The sequence below is a fragment of the Stegodyphus dumicola genome, chromosome 9 (assembly GCF_044657685.1).
Source record: "Stegodyphus dumicola isolate Sdum_Otavi_A_Nest chromosome 9, ASM4465768v1".
NCBI classification, from domain to species: domain Eukaryota; kingdom Metazoa; phylum Arthropoda; class Arachnida; order Araneae; family Eresidae; genus Stegodyphus; species Stegodyphus dumicola.
The window spans coordinates 79,982,270-79,998,479 of record NC_140776.1 but is presented as its reverse complement, the minus strand read 5'-3'; the positions used below and the strand labels follow the sequence as shown (position 1 = coordinate 79,998,479).

The following is a 16,210-nucleotide window of genomic DNA, read 5'->3' as shown; positions in this document are numbered from 1 at the left end:
CCAGTATATCCATATGCTTCACCTGTTTATAACACCATAAGTAATAGGAACCTAAATAAATTACAATTTCTACGAAATCAAAGTTTCTGCCTTACAAAATTATCCTTTATTATTATAAATATTGGCTATATCATGTGTAATAAAAAGCTCTATAAATATCTCAATATTAAATACACCAAAAACTAACTTCGGCAATATAACAACTTCTAAAATAAAGCAGTTGACTGTGAAAGAGTATTCAATAAAATATATAATTACGAAATTTTGGAGAAAAGTTACAACTTGTGTCATACAGCAATCATTTATTGAAGTTTAATTAAATTACCTTTGCAGTGACTTTTACTTGTTACATTATTTTTCACAAACACTGCTATCACAGATAGCTGAGTGGTCAGCGCGCTGCTTTGCAAATGGAAAGGTGGCGAGTTCGAACCTTACCCGTAGACAGTATATAATTCAGTTAGCTTTTCTCATTTTGAAACCTGTTTCTTAAATTTAATCATGAATCATTATATTCTTATTTTTCCTATTATGTTTTTATTTCTTATTTTATTCATTATTATTATTGTTTTTAATTTAGTTTAAAAATGTGCATTGCAAATAGAAACCCTTATGTAATAATATATCTGCATCTCATTATCATATATCATGTATAAATTCTCTCTTTATTTTTACTTTATTGCATATTTTATCATGCACATAATTTCTCATAAACTGTCCAAAGTTCGAACCTCATTCTAAATTCAAAAATAAATAAAAAGAAAAACAAAGGACCAAGGGAGGGGGAGTTAAAAAAATATGAAGTTATTTTTATTATATGGTGGATGGTATATATAAAGAGAATTAAGTAATTTAATTCTCTTTATATACTGTATTCCAAACCAATTTTATAAATCCTAATTTTCATACAATATAGAATCTGCAAGTCTGTCAAACTGGTCGATACTCATCCTGAAGTAATTAAAAAACAAGTAATATACAAAAAAAAAAAGAAAGAAAGAAAGAAAAGAAAAGAAAAAGAAAAAAAGAAAGTCAATTCCTACTTAGGTCCACAAAGAAAAATTAAAAATTTTTTAATATGTGAAAAAGCTGTATTAACATCAAGTGTCATTCACTACAAGTTTAAAAAATTGTATTTGAACTTGAGTGGATGAATAAAAAGCATTTTATGTACTGAAAATTTGAACAAGATATAGGGAGAGTGTGAGCTAATAGTAGGAATTTAATAATTTAATAATACCAGATATTCATTTCGCAAATGAGGCAGTTTAAAAAAGAAAAAGAAAAAAAAAAAACCTCTTTAAACAGGTTATTCTAAATAAATCTTTCGGACTCATTCTTGCCATTTTGCCTCTGCTTAATAATTGCACTTTAATAGTAAAGTTTCATCTATAAAAGAAAAAATCTGATTCGGACAACTTGCTGCAAACATACAAAAGCAGAGCGAAGTAATAAGATACAGCTCTGTTGGTGCTATATTACAGCATCACGTGATTTTTGTGCAAAATAATTCTATTGCTTAAATGCACTCTTCGCAAACATACTCGTTTGGATGCTTTTACACTGGTAACATAAAAGCACGTTTGTCAGCTACGTTTCAAGCGTACTCGTGTGGATGGGCCTTTACCAGATTTAAATTGATGATCTATCATCCGAAATCGCCAAAGTCCTGACGAGTCCAGATTTCGGACTTTGTACTGTACAGTCAAAAGTCGTTAATTCGGACACCCATAATCCAGAATGATCTATAATCCGGACCTGAAAGCTACAAACTTTCTGCGCATGCGCATAGGCGTTAACGTGTGCGCGTAAGACCTTTACGGCTGCAAATATCCGTGTGTGCGTGCGCATAAAACGTTTACGTATGCGGATTTAATGTATAACGGACGGTATAAACTAAGCTAAAATAATTCAGTTAATGTTGCAGATTGCGTTGTTCCTTAATCTTCGAATTGCATCCGGCTTATTATTTTTTGCAGACTGTTAGAGCAATTTTATAAAAGTAAGCTTGAACTTTCGATTATATCAAATAGAATTTCCGATATATATTTGCTCATATGTAAAGTATCTAAAGCGAAGGTATGTTTCAAAATCCGAAATCTGTTTATCAATTTCACGCTACTCGGCGGGGAGAACGCCGCGGTGGGCAATGAATTGGAAGTTGATCTGTCAGCACTATCCTTATCTTCAGGGCAGATGTTTTCATTTTATTTGGTTTATAATGCCTTACTAAATGTAGTATTTCATCTCGATGTACTCCATCTTTGATATGATTTAAAACAAGTTCCTCATCATTATAATTCGCTTCCGATAGTGAAGAAAGTGCCAGAGGTTATTGAAAACAAAAAAATTTCGATTGACAAATTAGTCGGTATTCTCGACACAGCAATTATAGGCCTTGAACAGTGGAACTTTTTAACTAAACAAGAAATTATGTCTGTTTAATAGAATTAAAGAGAACGTATTATCACATGAAACGAAGCAACTTAAGTTACATTGAAAGAAATGTTTAATAAAGTAAACAAATAAATATTAAGCTTTTTCTTTTTGTAAATGTTGATACCCTTTAGATCATAATTGTTCTTTATTTCATAAATTACAGTTTCATATTTTTAATTTTGTAATTTCTGCATGTCATGCTACCAGATTTAAACTGATGATCTGTAATCCGGAATCGCCGAAGTCCTGACGAGTCCGGATTAACGACTTTTGATTGTACTACTTTTTTTTTAATTCAGTTCTAATAAAAAATCCCATTTAATTTATATGTTATATGCATATATTAAAAATATTTATCATCAAAAGTCTGTTGACTTCTTTAAAAAATTTTGATGTGTACACCACATGACTTCCTCGTATGGATTTTAAATCATGCATTTTTTTCTGCATTTAATTTAATTTTATTCCTTGAATTTCATTAGAGATATAATTTCTCATTCAATTAATTCAGTTCTCACTTCACAACAAGGCAAAAATACATGAAACCTCAAAATATGTTTATTAAAAATTGAAAAATATAAAACATGAAATAAAGTTAAAACAATTTTTAAAATTTGAATTAGAGTTTCTTCACAAAAATAAGCTATTCACGTTAGCAGGTAAGAAGGCAGACTTTTCGGTGCACAAAATTGAAAGTTTACGTTCGGTCCCATTTGGCAAAAAGACACTGAAGGTGCAGAAGCTGACTTAATTCATTGTTCTAAAGCAGCCAAGAAGGCAGATTTTTCAGTGCTCGAAAGTAAAAGTTCACTTGCATAAAGACATTGAAGTGCAGAAACTGACTTAATTCACTATTCTAAGTTTTAAATGTAAACAAATGTGTCTGCTATGTTAAAAAATTAGGCTTAGCCACACTTAAACAACTTTTAAATTGCTGATCCTTTTACAACTATTGCATGGAGATTAACTAAAGGCATAACAATCTTAACCAGTAGATAAGAACAACATAAGTCAGTCATTTTTAAGGCAAAAAAGGACAATTTACCAACAAATAAAAGTAAAAGAAAACTGAGTGCATGGATCCAAGTAACAGAGTGGGTATATATATATTTATGTACTATTAATGCAGCCAATCGCAACCAAAAAGGTAGGGCACAACTACACGTTATAGCAGTCCTATATACAGAATTACAACACTCTGAGCCTACTTGTAAAATTCTAGATCAATTTTGAATCTTTCATAATCAAAAAATTAGATGCATGGCCTGGAAGGTTTTGCATAATTTTAATTGAACTTAATATTTACATATATACGATGTAGGCTAAAATGCCTAAATTGAATTCTACCTTCACAGAGAATATTTTTTCAAGTCACGTGTTCATAAGGGGAAGTGTTAAGTAAGCCAATAGATGGACTTCTAATGCTATCTCTTGGCGATATCAAAGAATATTCCTTAACAAAGTCCCCACCTGAACTCTGACAAGAGTTCATCTAACCGAGTTATACATACAATCATGCTGGGCTGCCTCGAATTTCATGGCGTACACTAGAGCGCTTTTTATGTCCTTGGTGTCTGCCATTGTCAGAGCTCTCTGCATTTCAGGATCCTGAATGCCATCGATGAAGTATTACAGTGACAAGATTTCCCTTGTTTCTGTCAGGCATTCCGAAAAGGAAAGATGGGACAGCCTTTCAACATCCATGGTGAGCTCCTGAAGTGTTTCTGTGGGCTTCTGTTGACGGGATTGTAATTGAAGCCTGCTGTAATCTTTTACACATTTCTTGCCAAAGCGCAGCTTCAACGTGCCAGACAAAGCTTTGAAATCTAGCCTTTTGTTTTCAGGAAGAGTGCAGAACTGAGTCTGTTCTCAAAGTAGTAGTGAGATGACAGGCCGTAGCTTGGGAATCCCATCCATTTGCTTCCACCACTATAGAAAATTGTGTTTTATACACTTGCCAGGAGGTCTTGCTATCATATGTGGATAGCTTCAGAAAGGGACAAATAGGCATCGGTAAATTTTAAAACTTTCAGAATTGCTTCCATCTGTTGCTATGCTCTTCTTTAAAGTGTCAACTTCTTTGACAATAGCAGCAGAAACCCTTTCCTCAATTTATTGTTCGATTTGTTGTTGGACGGCCGATACTCTTCCTTCAACTCGTTGCTCCACAGCCGATACTTTCTCTTCTATTTGATCTTTGACAGAAGAAACCTTTTCTTCAATTTGTCCGACTTTATTTTCGACAGCTCCTATTCTGTCGTCCATAGCCTCAAATTTATTTTCTATTACGCAAGCTATTTCTCTTTTCATTTCCTCCTGACCTGTTCCAATCTTTCCTTGAATGCCTCTCATCTCCTTTTTAACGGCTTCTTCTATCTTTTCCTGACTAGATTTTATTTCTTCTTTAAGCGGGGCAAAGGCTGATGTCAACTGCCTTAATTGTTCTTCCATCGCGCTTGTTATTGGCATTCAAACCGTACTCCTTAGACCAAAACTTGTTGCATGCGTACGAGTTCGTTACAAAATGAATGATTTTAATTATTTCAGAAATACCGTTTCAAAATACTGTGACACAGCATTCTGAAAATGCAATGCTAATATCAGCTCAAGAATTTCACTTGTATCTTTCCATGGTTTGAATTTGGAAAGCGCATAATAATAATTCAAAGTCCGATGAAAAATGGAGAAAATTTATTATTATCACAACAAATATGCTTAAATGTCCTCAAATAATCGTGCAGTATCACAGTAGTTGTCTTCTAACTACTCAAACTTTCAAGAGAACTTAATTCAAAACAGCTAAAGAAAGCTAATACACGAATTCGCTACAGTCAACAAGAGCAGTTTTCTAAAAAAACTCTTAAAACAACAGAAAAATAACTAAAATCATCGAATTGAGAGGTTTTCCCTCCTTTTCATAAGATTTTTAAATCGCGCGCTAGAATTTTCTGGAACTTTCTCAAAATCGAAAAGAGATATTTATTAAATGTTAAATGCACGTGCTCTTGTATTTTTAATTTTCTGGCTTAGCTTTTTTTTAATATTTGTCAAGCACTGCACTGCACGAGGAATAAAACAATTTTATTTATAATTCTATTTATTAACATTAATTATTTAAATACCAAATCTGTAACAATATCTAAATGAAGTGCTTTAAAAGTAAATAATTCCTTTTTAGCATGATAATCGAGAAGGTTCTGATCCATATCGAGGAAGAGGAAGTTCAAGACCTTTTCGAAGCTTAAGAGGTTTTCGCAGTAGAGGCTTTCGTGGGCTTTCGAGAGGTAGCATGCGTTTCCGGGGTTCATTCCGAGGTTATAGAGCTTCCAGCACCAGCCCAAGAGGAAGAGGAACTCCTCGAAGTAAGTTCTAATTATTTAGATTTAAGTTAGTTTAAATTATTTAGATTTTAACAAAATACTTCTGTAATTCATATATTGTAAATGAAAATTTTACCAGTATTGTGGAGAGTAAAATTATGGAGACCTTTTAGGTTTTTCAGAGTCAGGAAAAATGGTAAATCAACTGTGTCATCGTCTGAATTCAAACATCCATCTTTCAGTGGATGTTTTCTAGATAACATTTATCAGTACCAGAGCTTGCATGGGTAAATGTCAGAGAAGTTTTCATGTTTTTCTATTAATTTTAATAATAAAAATAAAATCACTGCACTACAAGAAACCACTAGCTAATTTTTGACCTACTGTGAAAGTATTCGAGGAGTCATGCCGGTGTGAATGCCCTATGTTGTTCCAGTTCATTCTTGCTACAATTCTAACAGTCGAAAGGTTTCTAGGTTCAGTCTTTGCTAATGAACTACAGTCAAAAGTCGTTAATTCGGACACCCATAATCCGGAATGATCTATAATCCGGACCTCAAAGCTATAAACTTTCTGCGCATGCGTCGCGTTCACGCATGCGCACAGGCGTTTACGAGAGCGCATAAGACCCTTACAGCTGCGAATATGTTTGTGCGCATGCGCGTTTAATGTGTAACGGAGTTATACGCTAAGCTAAAGTTATCTAATTCAGTTAACGTTGCAGTTATCTAATTCAGTTAAGTTGATCTGTCAGCACTATCCTTATCTTCAGAGCAGATGTTTTTATTTTATTTGGTTTATAATTCCGTACTAAGTGTAGTATTTCATCTCGATATACTCCATCTTTGATATGATTTAAATCAAGTTCCTCGTCATTATAATTCGCATCCGATAGTGAAGAAAGTGATCCAGAGGTTATTGAAAACGAAAACATTTCGATTGACAAATTAGTCGGCATTCTCAACACAGCAATTATAGGACTTGAACAGCAGAACTTTGTAACTAAACAAGAAATTATGTCTGTTTAATAGAATTAAAGAGAAAGTATTATCACATGAAACGAAGCAACTTACATTGAAGGAAATGTTTAATAAAGTAAACAAATAAATATTAAGCTTTTTTTTGTAAATTTTGATACCCTTTAGATCATAATTGTTCTTTATTTCATAAATTACGTTTTCATATTTTTAATTTTGTAATTTCTGCATGCCATCTTACCAGATTTAAACTGATGATCTATAATCCGGAATCGCCGAAGTCCCGACGAGTCCGGATTAATGACTTTTGACTGTATTTTAACTGACTTCTGTGAATGAGTTTATAAGTTCTTGCTAAGAAATTATGTGCTTGTTTTATCTTATAAAAAATCAGTCGCTATTTTTGTTAGGAAATTCTTGCGAGTTACATTACTTTACCTTATATTACACAAAATTTTGTAAATTTGTTTTCTCTGTAAATGGGTTATTATTCTTCACACCATATATATTCTACAATTCTAAGAAGCACTGAATTTATCAGTTAATTTTTGTCAGTGTTTTTATTTATTTATTTATATGTTCCATGAATGTTATACAATTCCAAGAACCATTAAAGTAATCAGAATGTTTTTAAACTGTATTTGATTTACAAGTAAATTCCTATACAATTTATCTAACAGTTTATCTACTGTATAATTTGTCGAATTGAATCATAACTCGACAAATTAGTTTGATAAAAAGAACTTTGCAAAGTATTTGAAAATATATTAAATGTTGTACTACAAGATAACCATATATTCTAAATAAAGTGCATTCATATGCGGTGTTAATCCTTAACGTAATCTGTTGTTGACATAACAGTGATTGTAATATTTCAGCAGTTGCAAGGTGTTTTTTATTAAATCCCCAAATCTTCCATTTTCATCTCAAATCTTCTGGCTGGCATTTTAATACATTTTTTAGGATACACATGCTGATAAATTAAACTTGAAGAGCATTTAGAAAATTTATGTAGTTGTGATTTTATGCAGTACTAGATTAGCTGAAAGTAGCTCTGTTAAAGTCTAATTTTTGCCCTTTAAAAGAAAAAATTTCTGTTATTTGGTGAAATTGGTTTTGAACCTCACTCAACTACATTTTAAAAGAAACTAATTCAGAAAGATTTATGTGGAAGAAGAAGATATTAAATGTCTCAAAGAATGTAAAATTTCAAACTTTATTGCATATTAAGTAATCTAAAGTGGCATAATCTTTTAAACAAAGATATTTTTTACACATAAAATACCTAATAAATATTTGACTAAGAAGTATTATAAATATTCAGCTCATCATGTAGCTTATATTCTAGAGGGCAGATTTTCTCCTGGCTTGTGGGAGCATGATTTGTATTCAAGATCATCTCAAGATAGGAAATCGGTGAGTAAAACTTTTTTTTTTTTTCCTTAAAACTTTTCGTTGATTATAAACATGTATGAAAAATTTATTTTAGTAACATAAAGTAAATAAAATGCTAATAAATACTTTTAGTGCATATAAATTTTTATTTAAATATAAATAAAGCAGTTTTAAGCACAAGAGATATTTTATGTTGCTGGAAATATAGATATGAAAATCTACATTAAAATACCGTCAGAATATGAAACAAATGAGGAAATCTGGTGAACTGAGAAATGCAAAAGCCTAATGATATATATGCAAAGTAATATAGAATACCAAACTATAAAAGATTTTTGTCACTGGTATCTTGCTTCATTCTTCACTCTTTTCGCAAGTCATGTAGGATTGAGTGCAGAACTTCTAACCTTACATTGGCATTATTAATTGATAATTTTTTCCTAAATTACCAGTAACATAAGGCTCAAGTTGTGTGCTGAAGGAGTGAGCCCAGATAAGGTTTGGTTTATTTAATTATGGCAAACTGGAAAAACAACGAAAATGCCCATGCAGACAGCCCATTCGCTCAAATTTGAACTCTTGACCAAACTCAGTGTTCAGCAACTTTTCCTGTTCCAGATCAGACAGTGCATAATAAACAGTTTCTGTTATAAATGGATTTTTCAATCTATTTTTAACTGTTCTGTAACTTTTTGCAAATCTGTAAATGGTGTGTGCAGAATAAGTTACATTTCATTATATTTATTTCATACATGTTTTAGGCAGTGATGGTCTCATTGGAGTTTCTCGTAATTCCCCTTTTATTCAATGATAAAATAAGAACTTTTTTAATTTATTATAAAGCTTTGTAGTTTTCTCCCATTACTGAACCTCTGTTTGTAGATGAAAGAAATCATTCATTATTTTCTGTTCCAAATCAAAAGTGATTAAATTTTCCTGTTTCAGTCTTTAATGAAGATTGCCCCACCCCTGAAAAAATTCATTAAATTATTAAACTTTGATGTATAATGAATTCAGATTAAGCAAGTAATTTCACCTCCATGGAAATTCTTGTCAGTGACGATAGTAAATAATCCATTAAATGACTATGAGATGTTGTATATGTTTAATGAATTCTATCACCTAGCAAGGGCTGCATATGCATATAATCATAGAAAACTCATTCCATGATGTAAAATATAATTCATACACATCTACACCGAAGGGCCTTTACATTATAGCCTTCCTGTTAATAACATGTAGGATAACCTTTAGCCCTCAAAACTGCCGGCACCTGGCGTGGCATTGACTGTACAAGGTGCTGATACAAGAGTCTGAGGTATCTGGCACCAACTGGTCCTGCAATTCCCACACATTGCGAGGGGGTAGCGTGACTTTGGTTTTCCAGGTGGGACCACAAATGGACTATTGGATTAATGTCAGGTGATTTTTAAGGCTAAGACACGACTTAAAAGTCGCTGGAATGTTCCTCGAACCACTCCCTGACAATTCGACTCTTAAGACATGGTGTATTATCCTGTTGGTAAACACCATCCCCCGCCGTAAGTACTGTTGTTATGAATGGATGAACTTGGTCTGCGGCGATGTTCATGTAGCACACAGACGTCAGGAATTTTTCTATGGAGATTATGGGTCCTAAACAACGTTCCCACTGGGGTTTATCTGAGCTGACGAACACAGCTGACCGACCCATCTCCAAAACTAGTTTTTTCCCCATAGGGCAGCAGGTTAAAAAATCTGAACTGCAGGCACACATGGAACTGACTCCATTAGCTCAGCTAAACCCCAGTGGGAACTGTGTTTTATGTGCTCCATGAGAACATTTGCCCACACCATAATACCCCTGCCACTGACTTGCCTCCGTCCAACTGTGCATCTGGGAGCCAGGGTTTCATCTGGAAATCGGCATATTAGCACTCGCCCGTCGATGTAATAGAAAAGAAAACATGATTCATTGGACCACGCAACTTTAATTCATTATCTGATGTTTCTTGCAGACGCAGCTGGCAATGATGTGCCATCAGTGCAGGGACATGCTTTGGACTCCTGCTCTGTATGTGCATATGCAGCAATATACGCTGCACAGAACATTGAGAAATACTGTCTGGGTTGCCACTCTTGTAGCTGTTCCATCATGGTGAAGAATGCGTAGCAATCTTCTCTGGACTCGATGCGCCTTCGAAGACATGCTGCTGGCTGGCGACTTTTCGTTTCACCATCCATACACCACTTTCAATATGTGTCACAATAACTGCACGTGAACAGCTCACTAAACATGCCGTTTTTGATATTGATGTCTCCAGTTGCCGAGCCATAACAATTTGACCTTTATCGAAGTCTGATTAATCAGCTGCTTTTCCCATTATGTGGCTAATTGCATTGTGTTTGGAAAGACAATGCATAGGTGCTTTATATACTCCAGCATCAGCTGCCCATGCGCAGTGGTTTTCTTCCTGGGCGAGCCCATGGTTATAAATGGAAGATGGTAATAAGGTAATGGCTCTTCGGTGTATATTTTATGTATTAAGATATAAACAGTGTATGATTCTTTTTATGTTATTGTTGTATTGTGAATATCTTTTGCTATGAATTAAGATGATTTTTAAGAAAATTGTGTAAAACTAAATTTTATGTAGCATTATTAAACTCTTGTCTTTTTTCTCCCCTTTAGGGAAGCCTTCTGTAATAGCTCAAGTGCATAACTTCTTTTATTTTGTTGTAACTGGCATTATTTCTGACATGTCTAAATAAAATCCTTTTGTTATACGTTTTGTGTGTTGATATTTGAGTATTTTTCACTCTTTTGCATATTAATTCTTATCAATTTGTTATAAAGAAATGTTGTACTTAAAAATTTGCACATTTGTAATAAAACACACACTTTTCACCTGTATATCCTAGTGTCAGTGTGCATTTTGATAATTGTTGCAATTTATTGCATGTTAATATTCATGCTTTTGTAAGCATACCATATGTTTAATAAGTCTTTTTGCTCCCCTGTAGGGAACACTTGAAATTTTCTTGTTAGTGTCTGTAAGTTTTAATACTAATTATCATTAATATAATAAAGTTATATGACTTTCCATTTTGATGACTTATTGCACAATGTTTTATCTGAAAAGTAAACAGGATAATAAATGCTATAAAAAACAATCTATGTGATTAATAAAAAATGTATTCTTTTTAGTATCATCATGGTTTCTTTTTAGTATATCAAGTTTTTTTTTTCCCATGTAATTTTATCAATATTCTGAATTCTCAGACTATTCATCGGCTTTCTCTATAAAATTAATTTTATGCTTATTAGTCCCCCCCCCCAAAAAAAAAATGTTTTTAGGTTTTTGCTCTTACCGACTTGGTAAGCGTAATTTTTCTTTAGAATTTAGACATCACAACTTGGAATGTATATTTCATTAGTAAAATTCTTGACCATAAGAGCTGGTCGCAACTTTTACGGTCAAGAATTTTACTCATGAAAATTTAAAAGCAAATCTGATTTAATATCTGCATCGTTTTATCAGTGCAGCAGTATCTGTTTCCAGATGAAAAATGAATTAAACATGTTGCCATCTCAGTTTGTTAATTCTACCAATGTTATTAGCATGTTCATCATATTTCAATACAGTGTGGATGTAAGATTTAGCCCATCTCGGGAAAAACTATGCCTGTCTCACACACACGGTTTTTCTTTTTAAATTCTATATCTTACTACCTGTTCTGCATATTACATAATTTACACCAGTTCAAAAATAGTTTCTTTTAAAATTCTATTTCCTACTACCTGTTATTTACCACACCAATTATTTAATTTCAAAAATAAAATAACAGTTTTTAGAAAGTTTTAATTTTCTTTAATAAATTCTCTAGTATATAAACTAAGACTACAATGCTTATGCGATATTAATTAAATTAACAATTTTGGTAAAAAAAAGTATATGCAAAAATCTAGTTGTGTAAAATGTCTGGTGCTCTTTTAGCATTTTATTTGAGTTTAACTACCGTAATTTCCGGAAGAAAGGCCGCATCAGCGTAAACGCCGCACTCGAGAAAAATGGTGGGAAAAAAATTAAAATTACACAGAAACGATGCATCAGCGTAAACGCCGCAATAGATTAAATTGCACGTGACATCGTCGGGGGCCATATAGATACAAAATCTCAACCTTTGTACTGATATATAACATATAAGTTAAGAAAAATGCATGAAATGACCTGACAAATCTAATGGTTGTAAGATTTTTGTCAAACACCAGGAATTATTGCTACGGTCGTAGACAATTTTTGACATCTGGTTTTCACTGACTCAAGTAAATGAGCACGCATGGAATCCATTATCAATAACCCTTTTGGTTGGGAAAAAGATCCCTTACGACACTGTCAAACTTTTTGTAGCCACTCATGCATGATTGTTTCGCACATCCAGCCGTTCTCGTTTGCACAAATAATTACGTAATTAGGAAAATCTCCCTTCGGAATAGTTTTCCGTTAAAAAATGATCATCGGCTTTAGCTTGTCACTGTTTGCGCCACAAGCTAACATACATGTAAATGATGCTCTTTCATGCCCCGTCGTAAGCACAGATACAGTTTTTGCACCAGTTTCATCAACAGTTCTGTTTGCAGAAGAGAGTCGAAAGCTAATGGCGTTTCATCCATATTTATTATCTGTGACCAAAGAAGTTTTCTTTTGTCAATAATATCTGTCACATATTCTAGAAAAGATGCCTTTTTTATCCTGCCAGTCCATTGGTAATTGTTGCCCGACTGTTCTAGTACACACAGAAATATTTTACTTTTCATAAATCTGCTACACCAGCAAGGCCCTCCTTTGAAATCATTTATGTTCATTTGCTTTGCTATAAATTTTGCTTGTAAGTGAATTTTTACAGTTGAAATTGCCATTCTTTTTTTTTTTTTTTTTTTTGTTGTTGTTGTTGTTGTTGTTGTTGTTGTTGCTCCTTTATCCAGTTTGCAAGGTTGTCCTCTAGATTCGGCCACCTTACAGTACCACTTCTTTTTTGGCTCGTTTCTGTTGTGGCATATTTTTAAGTTTTTCAGTTCTCCAACGTCGAATACATCTCTCGTCCACTTCAAACTCTCGAGCTGCTGCTCTTTTTCCAATTTGTTCAGCACGTGAAATTACATTAAGCTTAAAACCAGCAGTATAGCTTCTGTGCCGTTTAGGTGCCATTTTTGAAAAATTTTCCACTCCCTTCTTACTTAAAAACTATCCAACAAGTACTTGTACCCAAATTGATGGGATCTGTATCTGGCAGAATGCCAAGAAAAATCAATTCATGCTGAAGGGGAAATACGTCAGAATTTGTTATTGCGAGGCAGGTGGAGTCATGTCTGCCTTTTAAAAAAATTGCAGAAAAGACGGGTGGGGAGAGGATGGTTCCTGGAAGATTCATCGAATGGCAGAGGAGAGAGACTATTCAAAATGATAAAATGCTTATTTCAAAGGGGGAAGAATGTTATTGTTCTGAGATCCTGTTTAGGGTGAATAAGGCATGTAAGTCCGTTCAAGGTAAAGAATGTAAACAAAATAATGTTCGCAAAAAGCAACTGAATGGTCTTTTGTGTTGGAACAACTGAGTACAATGACAACGCCATCTAAACTATGTACAATGACAAAGTTATTCAAACTATGCACAATGACCATCGAAGGAAATATTTTATTTCTAGTGCACCTAAACGGCGCACCTGCTGAAAATTTAAGTTTTAAACACGTAAACGCCGCGGCATTTCTTCTGGAAATTACGGTAAGTTAAAATCTTTTATTTGCATCTTTCCCTTGACCCATTTCATCATGTACTTACTCAGTCTAGAGAGTTTATGCAGATTTAATTGGCAAGTAGTTAGAATAAATTGAAGGAAAACATTTATTACCATATGAGTTGCAACAAATAGATGTTTGGCTGTCGATAAATGCCTGCTGCCCTTGCCGTGTATTTACAGAATGCTGCACAGTGCTATTTTAATGAAATAGATTATTAGGTGGTAAGGTAATCTTGATTTGAATATAAGATTGTACAACCCAGAATGTTGATTAGAAATACTTGAATTGTTTTCTAGTTGATTTGTATGTGCAGCTAATTTCTATGAAATCAAGGAGACTTCTTTAACATTTTACTTAAGGATTCCATAGTTTTTACATTTGCAAGCTAAAAATTGCTAGAAACTGTCTTTATCACAAATTCTAGATGCTCACCAATCTTAATTTTCAACTGCCCCTCCCAAAAAACTGTTCAAAATGTAAATTAATAAATATCATAGCTAAAAATATATATCTTTTGACTAGTACAAATCTTCAAATAAGATTTATATTGTAATGTCAGTTAATACATTTGCTGACTTTCTGAAACATTACTTGTATGTATATTTAATGGTAATGAAAATAATGTAAAATGGCATCCTAAATCATGTAATAGTTTAAAATATTTCTCCAAATTGTTGTCATAATAATGCATATTAAACTATGAGAACTGTATTCATGGACCATGCAAGGTTGCATGTGGCCTGCCAGTACCACTAGTTTATGATCTGATTACTCACATCATAACTTTGAGGTGGCACAGAGAGGTGCGAGTTTGATTTAGAATAGTTTATGATAACTCGCATCATAACTTTAAGGTAGCACAGAGAGGTGCAAATTTGATTCTTCATGAAATATTTTGGTTTTAGTCATTATCATTGGACCCGTCAATGGCACGCCCTCGCTGTGACGTTGTCTGACCCGTTCAATCATCACTTTTAGCATAATGAACCCTTTTTCTGTTATTCATCGCAGGTGGGGTGTCAGAATCCACAAAAAATTAAGGACCGCAGTGTCCAAGATACTAAAGAAAAATCGAGACAGAATCAAGCAAAGATGGCGTTAGTATAAATGTAATAGAAAAAACTTTAGACATACTAAATGAAAAAGCAAAAACTCTGAGTGACTTAAACATTAAATAGAACGGGATTTGAAGGTCACAGAGGAGGAATTTGAACTTGAAGTTTCATCCGCTCTAGAATATGAAGAAAAAATACAAGTGTTGCAACTTAGAGCAAGAAAAAAAATTGAGGGAATTACACAAACTCGAAAATTTAGATAAGGAAAGTATGAACATTACTAATGAAACCGCTATAGATTCCAAAATTGAAAGTAATAAATTTATTCGCCTTCCAAAATTGACTATCTCTAAATTTATTGGTGATTCTAGCAATTGGCAGGAATTCTGGAGTCAATTCGAGGCAGCTATCCATAACAATGACTCGTTATCGAACGTAAATAAGTTTAGTTACTTAAAGTCATTACTAGGTGGGATAGCTTACTAATGCCGTTTCCGGACTTTCGCTTAGAAATGAGAACTACGATTCAGCTATAGAATTGTTAACTAACAGGTTTGGGAGAAAAGATTTGGTAATAAATGCTCACATGAATAAACTGTTAACTCTTATCCCTGTTAGAAATGTAAAAGATATAGAAAATCTTAGGAATTTATATGATCAGTGTGAAACTCAAATTAGATGCTTAAAGTCAATGAACGTGCTATCAGAAACTTACGGTAGTTTACTTTGCCCAATATTGTTAAAATTAATTCCATCACAGATGACATTAGAATACAGTCGCAGTAGATACAGTGGCCAAACATGGAACATTAAGGAATTAATGGAATTTATTCGTAAAGAAATAGAAAGCCACGAAAGAGCTAAGCAGTTAAGTGATGGTAGAGAAACAAAAACAAAACACCGAGCAGAAATGATTTCATAACTGGAGGCACAAATCAAACGATCCTCACGATAATGTAAACAACAAGCGCAGTAAACAGTTTGAAAAAAGTTCGCCATAACGTATGAATGTATTGCTCCAGTCGCTAGGAGTAATTGCATATATTGTGAGGAACTACACGATTCGGAAAGCTGTGAAATTAAAACCGTGAATGAGAAAAGAAATATTTTGAAAGGTCAAGCTCAATGTTTTTTGTCTTAAACCTCAGTATAAAATTAAGAAGTGTAAGGAAACAGAAATGTGCGAAATATGTAATAAAAAACACAATAGGTCTATTTGTTTCCAACTTGAAACCAAAACAGAG

The 16,210-nt window shown here is 33.3% G+C and overlaps 1 protein-coding gene across 1 annotated transcript in view; it reads left to right on the top strand.

The window, feature by feature from the left end:
* Window positions 1-10,897, top strand: part of LOC118197333 (uncharacterized) — a 145,233-nt gene extending 134,336 nt beyond the window's left edge. Inside the window, exons 11-13 of the mRNA XM_085823660.1 lie at window positions 5,618-5,801; window positions 8,085-8,152; window positions 10,803-10,897. Coding sequence (XP_085679786.1) covers window positions 5,618-5,801; window positions 8,085-8,152; window positions 10,803-10,817 — 267 coding nt within the window. The 3' untranslated portion in view covers window positions 10,818-10,897. The remainder of the gene's footprint in view (window positions 1-5,617; window positions 5,802-8,084; window positions 8,153-10,802) is intronic.
* The last annotated feature ends 5,313 nt before the right edge of the window (window positions 10,898-16,210 follow it).